This window comes from Cryptomeria japonica, chromosome 4 (assembly GCF_030272615.1).
Source record: "Cryptomeria japonica chromosome 4, Sugi_1.0, whole genome shotgun sequence".
Lineage (NCBI taxonomy): Eukaryota > Viridiplantae > Streptophyta > Pinopsida > Cupressales > Cupressaceae > Cryptomeria > Cryptomeria japonica.
The window spans coordinates 144,330,292-144,343,380 of record NC_081408.1 but is presented as its reverse complement, the minus strand read 5'-3'; the positions used below and the strand labels follow the sequence as shown (position 1 = coordinate 144,343,380).

At 35.1% G+C, this 13,089-nt stretch overlaps 1 protein-coding gene across 1 annotated transcript; it reads right to left on the bottom strand.

Annotated features, from left to right (window-relative positions):
* Nucleotides 1-7,387: 7,387 nt before the first annotated feature.
* LOC131074051 (ethylene-responsive transcription factor ERF014) lies at nucleotides 7,388-9,229 on the bottom strand. Its single transcript, XM_058010598.2, has one exon. The coding sequence runs from the start codon at nucleotides 8,415-8,417 to the stop codon at nucleotides 7,596-7,598; it is 822 nt and encodes a 273-aa protein (XP_057866581.1). The 5' UTR covers nucleotides 8,418-9,229; the 3' UTR covers nucleotides 7,388-7,595.
* Between the last annotated feature and the right edge of the window lie 3,860 nt (nucleotides 9,230-13,089).

The window sequence follows — 13,089 nt, the reverse complement described above, 5'->3', positions numbered from 1 at the left end:
TGTTAGAGAAAAAGAACTCTTAAGACATTACACAGACATTTTAGCAAAGGAAGAAATTTATTGGAAGCAAAAATAAAGAGAGAACTGGCTACAAAATGGAGACAAAACACAAATTTTTTCATAACAGTACCAAAATCAGATGGAACATCAATAGGATCTTAGTTATAAAGGATAGGATTGAAAATAATATTGATGATCCCAAATTGATTGTCCAAGAAGAAGTTAACCACTTCTCAAAAACTCTGAATAATTGGGACACTTATGACTTAGGAGCTTAGTCTAAGGTACTAGAATGCATCCCTAGGATTGTCTTGGAGGCCCAAAATAGAATGCTAAATAGTAAATTTACAAAAGATGAAATTCACACTGCCTTGAGTCAAATGCACCTTGACAAATCCCTAGGGCCTGATGGGTTCCAAACCTATTTCTTCTAGAAATGCTGGAATATACCAGGGAAAGATCTGATAGAGGCCCTTGAAGCAACCAAAAACTCAGGGAAGTTGTTAAGAGAAATCAATTACACTTTCATCACTCTCATTCCTAAAAAAGCAATTGCAGAAGACTTTGATGATTATAGGTCCATATCACTATGCAGTACCATATATAAAACTCTAGCTAAAGCACTGGCTAACAGACTTAAGTTGATATTGCCTAGTATCATTTCAGATTAACAAATTGGATTTGTCCCAGGAAGATCAATCTTTGATGGCATCATTATTGCGTAGGAAACCATCCACTCTCTCACACAAAACCATTCCACACAAATGCTAATTAAATTAGATATTAAGAAATCCTATGATAAGGTTGATTGGAGATTTCTGTGCAAATGTCTGGAAGCCTTTGGATTTTCAAAACAATAAATCAAATTGATCTTTGAATGTATTTCAAGCCCCAAAATATCTGTTCTAATAAATAGCTTACTTGAGGGCTTCGTTGAGATCTCTAGGGGCCTCAAACAAGGAAACCCTATCTCTCCTTTCCTCTTCATCATTATGGCTAAAGATTTAGGTAGGTCTATCTCTAATTCAACAATGAATTGGAAGTTAAAAGGGATTAAAGTAACTAGTGACATTGAACCCATCACCCACCAACAATTTGCAGATGACATTATGCTAATAGGTGAAGCTAGTGTAGCTGAAGCGCAAAAGTTTAGAGTAATCCTTGAGAATTACACGAATGCTTCAGAACAAATGGTTAATAACAAAAATTCAAAATTTTTCTTCTTTATCACCAATCCAAGAATTGAACTTTCTATATGTAGAATCATGGGCTTCAACAAGGGTGCTTTGCCCTCCAAATACCTAGGTATGCCTCTAGATAAAGGCCACAGGACCAAAAACCTATGGGACAACATATTGAACAAAATGGATCAGAAGATGGATGTATGGAAAAACAAATGGCTATCATTTGCAGGAAAACTCACAATGATTAAATCTATACTATCAACAATACCTATCTATCAAATGTCCTGCTTACAACTCTCCAAAGACATAACAAAAAACTATCTAAGAAAATAAGATTTTTTTTTTTGAAGGGCTCAACTGATAGGAAGAAACTAGATATGATTGCATGGCACAAAATATGTAGGCCTGTGGATTCTGGGGGGGCAGGAGTGAAAGATTTAGCTATGCAAAATAGGGCACTTGGAGTGAAATTATTGTGGAAAATATACAAAGAACCAAATCTCAAATGGGTGAAAATTATACAAAATATTTAGGACTACCTCTCCACCGAAAGGCTCTAGGATTTGGAACTTCTTAATAGGATGTAGAGACATTATCATGGACAAACTCTCTTGGGACATTTCAATGGGGAAGATTCCCTATTATAGGAAGACTCATGGGGTGGTTACTCGACCCTCAATACGTTAGGAATCAATGAACAAGTAATTGCTTGGTCAAAGGATGTATGTGGCCCCTATGTTAAGGACTATGTAACTTTCCCCAAAGCTGACCCGGTTATGGGTTGGGAATGGAAACAAATGACATATCTCAATCTCCCTAATCAAGATATTGTGGAGATTGCTAGACATTTAAAAAATAGGAGGATTGTCTTTCACCAAGGCAGGGATAAGCTTATTTGGGCAGGATCTAAAATAGGTTCTTACAACGTAAAGGAGGGCTACAAGATCTTGCAAGAGAAATTGTCCTTGCCAATGACCGATCTTCCAAATAAATTATGTTGGATCAAAATAAGGCTCCCCAAAGAAGGCTCATTTACTTGGGCAGCTCTTCAAAAAAGAATTTTAACTGCAAACTAGTTTACTAAATTAGGATTTGAAGGCCCCTCTAGATGCCCACTCTGTGAAAAAGAAGGTGAAACGGTTAATCATATCCTTTTAAATTGCCAATATAGTCAGAAGTGTTGGGAATGGTTAAGTGAGAGCTTGTGTTGGTACTCCCTGAAGCATAATGATCTTCTTAAATGGTTTCAGAGTTGGCCATCTCTAGAGAACATTGGGACTTACAACATTATTTGGAACATAGCCCCCTCAATTATCATTTGGGAACTCTAAAAGGAAAGAAATAGAAGAATATTAAAAAATAAAGCAATGAGTGAGAGCCTCTTAATTAATAAGATTGAAGCCTCAATTGTGGAAATAGTCAACAATAGATTACTATTAATGCAGAAGAACAATGCCAAGTTCTCAAGATGGGGTGAAATTATTAGAGGAAAGTGGAATGGCCTCAAAATCCCCCCCTTTACTAGAAAAGGGGATTCTAGTAACAACTACCATAGAACTCAGGTTATCTGGTCCCCCCCTCCTTCAGGTTGGCTCAAGCTAAACTTAGATGGTGCCTCAAGAGGCAATCCAAGGATGACATGAATAGGATGTGTGATCCACAACTCTGATGGTCAGGAGATAGAAAGCCTTTGTAAACCAATTGTAATAGACACCAACCACATGGCTAAGATAAAAGCCCTATGTGAAGAATTAGCTATGGATAAGGATCTGCAAATTAAGAATTTAAAAATTGAAGGGGACTCAACTATTATTATCAATGCTGTTAGAGAAGGCTCTACCCCTAATTGGAAACTTAACAGCCAACTGAACAAGGGAATTATCCTTCTCATCTCCTTTGAGAGATATACAACAAATCATATCTACAAAGAAGGTAACAGAAAGGCTGACTTCTTAGCCAATCTTGGGGTGGATGGTAAGCTAATTATAAACCTCAAATCCCCTTGAGAGGCCATTAGCTATTTGATTTCTACAAGACAAGTAATTTCTATTTTCTGAATAGTTATTCATGTTCTCTTTAGTTAATCTATGGCATGCATATGTAGTGGTTATTCTTAGCTTGATATTCATGATTCTTTTTTTGTTCTTATATATATATATATATATTCTTATATTTTTATTTTTCTCTATTTTTATCTTTTATTTTTCTTTTTCCTTTTTTCGGCTTTTATATATGTAGAGTCATATATGATATGTATACATACACATGTATACATATTAACTTCTTAAATAAGCATTAATATATATACATGTATATATATTTATCGTCATATATAGCTACACATATATATTTTCTCTTCTTTTTCAATTGTTTGTTTCCCTATAGGCGACTTTTGCCGTTTGTTCATCATTAGACCATAGGCTCTATTTGGAGGTATGGCCTCATCATTTCTTGTTAAGTTTACCCAGCTTCATTTCCAAAGGTGGCAGTACCTTAGATGTGGCCTTTCATTTCCTTGACCTTGTAATTATTTTGCCTTCATTATCCTTCCTTTGGCATATGTGGCATTTATGAGACCTAGCTTCGAGAGCCTTCTCGGCTTCCTTTAAGTTTAGTCTGGCTTCAGTCTGGGCTTCTTAGTCTTGTCTAATATTTTGCAATGGAGTCTGCAATTTATATGCTCCCCGGGGATGAAAGCAGAATGATGGCCTTCAAGGGCCAAACCAAACATGAACGCTGGAGCAGGGTCTTAAATGACCTTAATGATCTTGTAGTTAGGGTTGTTATAGAAGTAATGGGGGAAGAACACATGAACTATGAATTTAGGTTCAGGGTAAACTAGGAAATTCTTGCTACATTTGTAGCCATCTAACTTGTCATGGGTACACCCAAAAATGAGGCAATTCTACTATGTCATGCTATTTTTAAGGAAAATCTGTTGACTGGTTTAGAACTAGTTGTCAATAATGTTAATGAGAACCTGATGATTCCTTACCCCAAATATTATGTTAGGCAAGGTGAGAGGAATCGTGATAGGGATGTGGTGATGCACTCTATCTTTCTTATTAAAGATATCTCCTCCTTTGAAGAGAGGAAACCGATTATTGCTAGAAATATTGCATTTCTCCAAAAATGGCTTCATGTGAAACATGCTCAGAGTACGAAATGGTGGGTCGAATATATGGCTGAGGAAGGCTTTATGCCTCCACCAGACTTCCCTGCAACTGATATCGAGAGATTCCAAGTAGTGCCTCCTGTGATTATCAGGGCATCTCATCTGTTTGATAAACCTTCCTCTTCGACTAGAAAGAGGGCTGGAAGGGCAATGATGGTGATTGATCCATTGACCTCTTCTGTGAATTACCGTTCTCCTCACGGGGACTGTGTTTTCATCAATAGGAGCCTAAAAGACTAAGGATTCAGCTTTATACTTTCCTTTTATGTTATAAACTTAGTTTATCTTGGGAATCCCCAAGAATTTTTTCTTTATTAGTTAGGGCATACTTGGAAGCTTTCTAATATGGTTATATGGCAGTAATTTTGTATGGACATGTTGCTACTCTAAAATCTAAAGACTTTACTTTTATTAGCTATGTGGTATTACTTTTCTAACAGATAAAATTTTGTCTTCTATGAGTAATTTTTGACTCTTTCCTATAGTTAAGGTTTTAGTTGGTTATCTCGCAGTACTAACACTTGCACTTTGGACTTTAGATATCTAAATAATATTAATATTTTATCTTTTGTGACCAACAAATGTCCCTGTTTGCACTCTATAATAAGAATTTAACTATTGATGGTTATGTTCTTGTGGACCCTTCCAAGCTATTTGGGCTTCTATAAATGCCACCTATGTGTATAAAGATTATACATACAGGTGGACATTTATAAAGATCAGGGCCCTCTGGCTGGTTTGGGCATTGTTTTGGTCTCAGTTTCTCTGTGCTTACATGGTTTATGGCATGCTATTATTTTAATAAATGATATGCAACATAAATTATGGAGTGATCTTATCTAGTATGGTTTTACTAACAACTAACTGTAGGACTAGATGTTTGGAGGATGCTTGTGACTGTTACTATGCAGGGAATCATAACATCAAAGGTTACCCGAAGGATAGAGAACTGGTAAATAGGAAAGGAAGGGAAAGCTATGAAGTTCAAGGGAAGGCCAAAGCTATGAACATCAAAATGATAGTCTCTTTGGATTACAAGATGTGGTCTTCACATAATTGGGCTCTCCGAAGTCAAAATATAGGCATAATTTTGTATACAACTCTATGATATTTGTATGTTATGAATTGTATCAAGTAATCAATATTAGGCTTGAATTGAGGAAATATGTAATTCTCTTAGATGTATACATATATGAACAATTGGATATTCTTTTTGGGGCAAGATCGGTGGTTTTCTCCACCCGACTCTTTCCTACCAGTGCCCCTAGTGAGTCGGGTTGTATTAAGTTTCAAAATATTAATAAAATCTTATGGCTTGGGCCTTTTACCGATAATTTAAAAAAAAAAAAAATTCAAATTTAAATCTATATTAGAAATTAAAATAGAATAAACAAAATCAAAATTCAAATATATAAAATTTAACTGTAAATAAAAATAATCAGTTAAAATAAATAAATTTGATAATACATGATAGTACCCTTAGTACACACACGCGTGCATATGTATATGTATATGTATATGTAGGTGCATATACATATATACATATAGACGGTTATATATAGAGAGAGGATTACACACATACACAATTCTCTCTCTTTATATATGATTCTATGTACTTACATACATACAAAACCTTTTACATATACATACACACATACACACACATACTTCAAATAAAATAAAAATATAATATTTGAACACAAAATAAAAATTAGTGAGAGGACAAACATCCTTAAATAATTTTAGCAATCTATTACAATCAAATGCTCGAATCAAGAGATACATGAACAATCAACCTCTTTCAATTTGGAGTAATAGATTGATTCATATCTATTCTATCAAATTAGAACATAATCTAGCCTCGTCCCTTTCTAATAGACCTCACATTCAACAAGACTTTGACCTTACATAGATTCTTTATAAACCATTCAACTTTATCAATAAACCAAAAACTACCTACTAATAGAAAAAAAAACAAAAACTTCAAACTTCCTACTAAATATAAAATTTTGATTGATAGACAACTCTAAATAAATTTAATAGTCAACCTGTCAAACATAGTTGACTAAGGGACCCACTTCCTAGTCCTTATTTATATACCTAGTACAAGTTCAATGAAAGGATTATTAATCAAGGTGTACTGAAAGGACCCACCCTGAGGTCTAGAAGATGGTCTTCATAAACATAGTATGGGAAATAATGCACAAGAGTTGATGTCACCAATCATGGAAGTCAGCAAATGACAGATTCTGAAAAGGATAGATGGCTTACCTGTTTAGCAGAAAACTTTGAAGTTCACCCATACAATTAGGTGGTCCAAATGCATTAATATATTGGTAAAGCCTGAGTAATGATCAAAGCTGAGACTTTCGACTCAGAATATACTTCACTGTATTTTAAGATCACTGATGTTGCACATGGCACACACGGGAAGTCCTCAGATTGAACAGAATCTATCTGTTCAACTAGATAACGCCGCCCCTAGAGCCCCTTGCAAGCCTTTTTATATTGACAAGTTCCTTAAATAATGTTTGAAGAATGCAGATAGAAAATCCAGGAAGTTTGAAGGAAAGTCCCATTCAAAGATCCATGGAAACCGAAGCCAGGCCTTTAAAATATGTGTCTTTGAATGACTAAAACTAAAAAAAACTTCATATATATAAAAAAAAACTTAAACAAAACTAGTTGTTTAGTTAAGCGGAAGAGTCCAATAAAATATAGTGATTGTTTACTCTTTTATTTTGTTGATGTATCATGGAGTGCGATCCAAAATATTGATGAAAATAATTTTCGCATAATCAAATCTAAAAACAGTAAAGTTAACATAATAGATTGTGAAAATATAATGTTATTAGTTTCAATATCCCACCAAAACTGAAAGAAAAGGCCCAAATCTCAGACAATGCTCTAAGAGTATATAGATATTATGTCATTTGCATGCTTAAATCAGACCAATAACAGCAGCATGCAATCAAGATTTGTAGTATATTAAAAGATGGAGTAGAAGATGAAGTAGAAGTGCAGTGAGTATCAAATGTATCATTCATTATGAATTCTTATGAACTATTATTCATGAAACATGGATTAACAAGATTCATTTGAAACTACACATTCGAATCTGATAAAAAGATTAATATTATTGTTATAATAAATTACAACGAATAAACATTTGGGTAACTCTTAACAAATAAACAAATATTGAATTTGCACTTTCACTAGTAAGATTTGATCATCTTTCAGCTGAAACTCCAGAGCCGAATGATCTCTTGATCGTGATCATTGTATTCCTCAACCCAATTGCTGCAGAACGAGGTCGAGGGATCGACTGTCGACAACATTGCAGAGCTGCACTGAATAAGGTCGAATGTCGAAGCTTTTGGAGATGAAATACTTATCGACTCATGGTCGACCCAGGTCGACGAAGAAGCAGCAGAAGCATAATAATCCTCCACAGCAGTTATAACAGACGATTCTTCTTTAGTTTCGTTCTGCAAGGGTGTCGACGTCTGTCGACTGGTACCATCAGGACTGCTCTGTTCTCCGATCGAAATGGTCTGCGAAATGGGCATGGACTTATTTGCTAGGTTGGAACCCAAAATATCACCTTTGCTCTGGCATGCAGCTGCAGCTGCAATTCTCTGGATCGACCTGGGAGACATAGCCCCTCGGTCGACCATGAGATTTTCCACCAGCTCTGCAGAGTCCTGAAAGTTGGTCGATGCCCCCGGGCCTTTGAGGCAGACCAGGGCAGCATCATAAGCCCGGGCAGCAGCTTCTGGAGTTGAATAGGATCCTAACCAGATGCGGGTCTTCTGATTAGGAGCCCGAATCTCAGAAACCCATGATCCCCAACTGCGCATCCGAACACCCTTGTAATGAATCTTCCCCATCTCCTGGGTTTTTCTCTTCGACCGATTCTGCCTTGTCCCTCCGGACCCATTCGACCGATCTCTACTTTCAAGGCTCCCTTTATAGGACTTCTCGACCTCGTATTCGAACATGTCATCTTCATTAGATCTAAATTGGAGAAGACTTGGAACCTCGGATTGCTGCTGCATTCTGTTGTGAATCCTTCTTGAATGATCAATTGATTCTAAATCTAGCTAAATGGGCGACTAAATACAAGAGAATGAACCAAATGAGACCCACCCCTTTGGTCAAATGTAGGAGCCCTGTTATTATCAACTTACTCTAAATGGGATTGCCTCTGACAAATCTATGTACCTACTTAGTAAGAATGCATTACTGCTACTGCAATGTATTAAACACAATTGAAAATGCGCCACAGTCAAACTTCTAAGATCTTGTACTAAATGAAAGTCTGGGCACACCAGTCAACTAAATACACTGGAATGAATGCAACCATCAGATTTAGAAGAGCCCTGGCAAATTGCACCTTCAAGGAAACAGCCCTATTTGACAAATGCTTACACCACCTTTTGAGTTCACACCATTGAGCACACCACTCTTGGCTGAATGTACTTTCTTTCTTGATGATAAATCACTGAATGTGATTTGAAACGTGATCAGAAAAACATAAACTCTCTATACTTGAAGCTACTATGTAGCATAAGATCCAGAGCCTGCTATGTTTCTTCTTCTTGTGCAATCGGGTGATTTTGTTTATGAGAGATGAAGAACTGTAGCTATAAGGGTGCACTAAAATGGAGGATTGCATGTGTGAAAGCAAGGAGAGGGGCACCATATTGGGATTGTAAGAAAGAGGATCTAGTTGATTATGACACGGGTGTTCCATCATCTCTGCAGCTTCCTAATCAATTTCCTTTTGGGCGTGTCTGGATTTGTGAAATCCATAGGGATTCACACAAACCAGTCAACTTCGAGCTGGCCATGCTCTGACAAAACGCGTTTATTTCTTCGAGCACGTAGCCAAAGTGACTCGGTGGTTGAAGCCCATACCAAACAAATCGCTATTTTTTTGCCCCCCATTTATTTTAGTATTTCTCCGAATCCACAGCTTACACTGTTTCTACATAAATAAACAAAAACACAATAATTAGAGTTTTCGAGAAGAGCAGATTACCCGAGATTTGGTGGACAGGGAGAAACATTTAATAGTTTTCCTTCTGCCCATGTCGGCTCTCATTTCCAAGAAGCACCAATCTTCTCAATTATGCCACCATTCTTAAGGTTAGTAAGCTTCACGGAACATTCCCATACCTGGTAAATGACTCCACATGCATAGCTATAACCTATATTCTATTTTTAAGGTTTATTTTATAACATCTCGCTTCATGTGAATAGAATAAATCTGCACAAGTTTACCATATTCACATGAAGTCAAATAGTTCCATTGCTCCTAGACTTTACTTCCTGGTAATGAATGCATAATTGCAGAGGATGAAAGCGAGTTTTTTTACATGGGATGAAATACAATTGATTAGAAGTTAAATTTGTATACGTGTGTAGAGTAGCATTGATTAGGTCATTCATTTCAGTTGAAATTATAAGTTAATTTTTTTTTAAGTCTTTTATTTTATATTGAATCAATTACTACTTCAATTTCAACTGAAATGAAGGACAACCGTCCATATACTGTTCTTAATCAAAACAACACAACAATGATAGTTTTTACAATAGATTATAGACATTGATTGTTGGTTTTGATGTAAATATTGTTTTTATATTTAATTTATCTTGTTTTGTGTAAACTAATATCAATCGTGAAACTAATTTGTGTTATGCTTAAGCTACTATTGTAGAATAAGATTGATTCATCTCTATAAGTTATTGTTACCTTAAATTAGATTGCATATGTGAATTTGATTCATGTATATGATTGCAGTGGTAACCTATTCCTCACATATCGAAATTAGTTTCTCACTTTCTTGAACTACCCTTCCAAATAATATTAGTGTTACCTATTAGATTTCATGCTAAAAAAATTCATTCAATTAAACACCAAGGATTTTGTATTTAAAGATAAGCCCTAGACGATTAGTTCATTGTTGCATGAGATTTTTGGATTCAACTATGTGAATAGTTGAATCCAAAAATCCAAAAATCTCATGCAACAAATGTCATGGACTATGGAAATTTGATGAATTTGATTAGTTCATTGTTACCTATTAGATTTAATTTGTTTTTTTATTGTATGAGATTTCAAGATTAAATTATATACATAGTTGAACCCAAAAATCTCATGCAACAAGTCCAAGGGGTTGAGCTTAACTGGTTAAAACACTGGGTTCTCACTGTGGAGACCCAAGTTCAATTCCCAATAGGGACATCTGAAGTGGAATTCTAAGTTGTGACTCTTGGCCTTCCATAGGATGGGGAAGGTCTTAGGGTCAATCTAATCAAACATAATAATAATCATAATTCAAAGATATGTAATGGGGATGGGGCCTCCTACTGTGTCCCCACTGGTTCATAGCTCCAGTCAAAAGCTATTTAGGCTTCGGCCAATTACCGATCAAAAAAAAAAAAAAAATCTCATGCAACGAATATCATGGATTGTGGATTTGATGAATTTAATTTTTTCATTGCTAAATTATTGGATCAAAGCATTAGAATTTCACTTCCATTCAACATATCATTTTAGATAGATATCTTGCATGCCAACTTAATGGATATTCTAACATGTTTGCCAACAATGGATGTAGACTGCTTATCAAGAAAGTTATCGCACCTACCCTCTACACACTACCGATCTACCCAAGAGGCTTTTCAAAACCACCCACCTTTAGATACAAATGCACATGATATAAAAAACTAAGATAGCAAAGAACAAAACCATGCCACAAGAACAAATCTACCTTGATAACCAAATCAAACATGACCCATATAGGAGTAAAATTAATTCTTATGATCTTTTTACCTTCTTATAATATAGAATATTTTCATCGAAGCTTTGAAATTAATGATTTGTAGCCTATTTTTGCTACTTGTTCAACCATAGATGGCGAAACATGGTATTGAGGACCACTCCCATTATTTTATAAAATTGAGAAATATTACATAGATGTTGCTCCTTACTAGCAAAGAACGGGATTACAAAACCCCTACATGAGAGATGAAGAAAAAATATTTTATCAAAACTAGGGGACAGGACCCAATAGTTGAGAACCCTAACTTCACTCTTCTCAAAATCCTATGTGTAAATTTCAAATCACTCTCAATTTTTTACAGTAGCTTACTTGGCAAGTCCCTTGCTTATAACTAATATTTTGGGGCCACATCATCAAATATGATGCCACATTAGCAAGCTTTTCACAAAGGTGTCCAAAACAACCCCCCAAAAAGTGAGACTGATATTTGTGGACTAAGTCATGTTTTATTGGTATGCTGATGTGGCATCACATGATTGGTTGCTTTTTCTATCTAAGGGATACATTTCATTCAATTGTTGGTAGTTATCATCAACAAAAACAACTTTAAAGTCACAACTGTCGGTGCAATATTGTAAAAAAATAGTGGGCATTAAATTAAAAATTGCATGAATTAAAGCAAAAAGTGCTATTGCAGAAATTGGATCATACTCAACTTCTATGTCCTTTCCCCTAGTTGGACAATTCAAGTGGCTATACTTATTGTTAAAATAGTCTACTATTGAGATAATATGAAATCAAATAGTTAATAATCTTGGCCAATTATAAAATGTTCATGCTAACCAATTGTCTCAAGTCTTTAGGTCACTCCATGTGTTTCATTTCATCTCCTCTTCTTACTCTAATATTGAAAAATAATAATTGGTGATAAGGGCGGGGATAGCACCAATGACACACTTCTAAAATTTATGTTTGGGCTAGTCCTATTCATCTTGTTCATATTAACTTTGTACCTATGGTCTATAGTTATGAATTCATCCCCTATCACTAGTTTGAGCAATCATAGGCACCTGAGTAGAGAGGAGAACAACAATATTTGTACAATGTAGGTGTGAGATTCCTCAAAATTTTCCCTTTCCCTTCCAAGTATGAATGATTCTATTAAATATTTTTCACAAGTTATTTACTTGCCTAAATTGGCTACCTCCAAGGGTAATCTTTTAATTTTATATACTTACAATCGATCCACATTGAATTCGTGGTCTTTTGTGTCATTGAAATAATTATAATCATTTATGTGATTTTTAATTGTCATTAAATATGGTGTCAAAGAGTCTCATGCCCTAGAACCTCATTGCGAATTAGAAATTCTCTATTTTTATTAATGGAATGGTTTTCCAAATAGAATTCTCCTTTTTAATCTCTTTATATATGCACTGTGTAGTAAAATCCACTAGTGAAAACAATATAGCCCATGCCTTTAGCAATTTATTCATTATCTTCCAATCTGAGGACTATAACTTTCAAATCATGTTGATCAAATTACCATTGGATATTTGTCAACCTGCACAATATAAACACTATTTTTTTTTTGTATATCTAAAGCCCTAAGAGGAAGGCCTATGCCTCTACTTTGTTGTTGGCACCATCTTGTAGTTTTTTTGAGGATGCTCCAATAATATTCTCCCTTTCATACTTGACTAACCACTTCATGCCATATTTTCTTGGTTTGTCTCCCATCACCCATTAAAATTTATCTTCATCAAACTCATAGGGGAGTGGTTGCATTTGATTCCAATGTAAAAATTAGGGTAGAATAGTCTCTCTGAACATCATAAAATGGGATTTTTTTGTCAATTTCAATTGTAATTATTCTCTAAAATAAAGAGAAATAAATATTTTGAGAGACGTCCATTAGTTCTAACAAATCTTAAATATT

Bases quoted from the DNA above. Each gene is read 5' to 3' on its own strand.
- LOC131074051 (XM_058010598.2), bottom strand. From the start codon at position 8,417: ATGCAGCAGCAATCCGAGGTTCCAAGTCTTCTCCAATTTAGATCTAAT.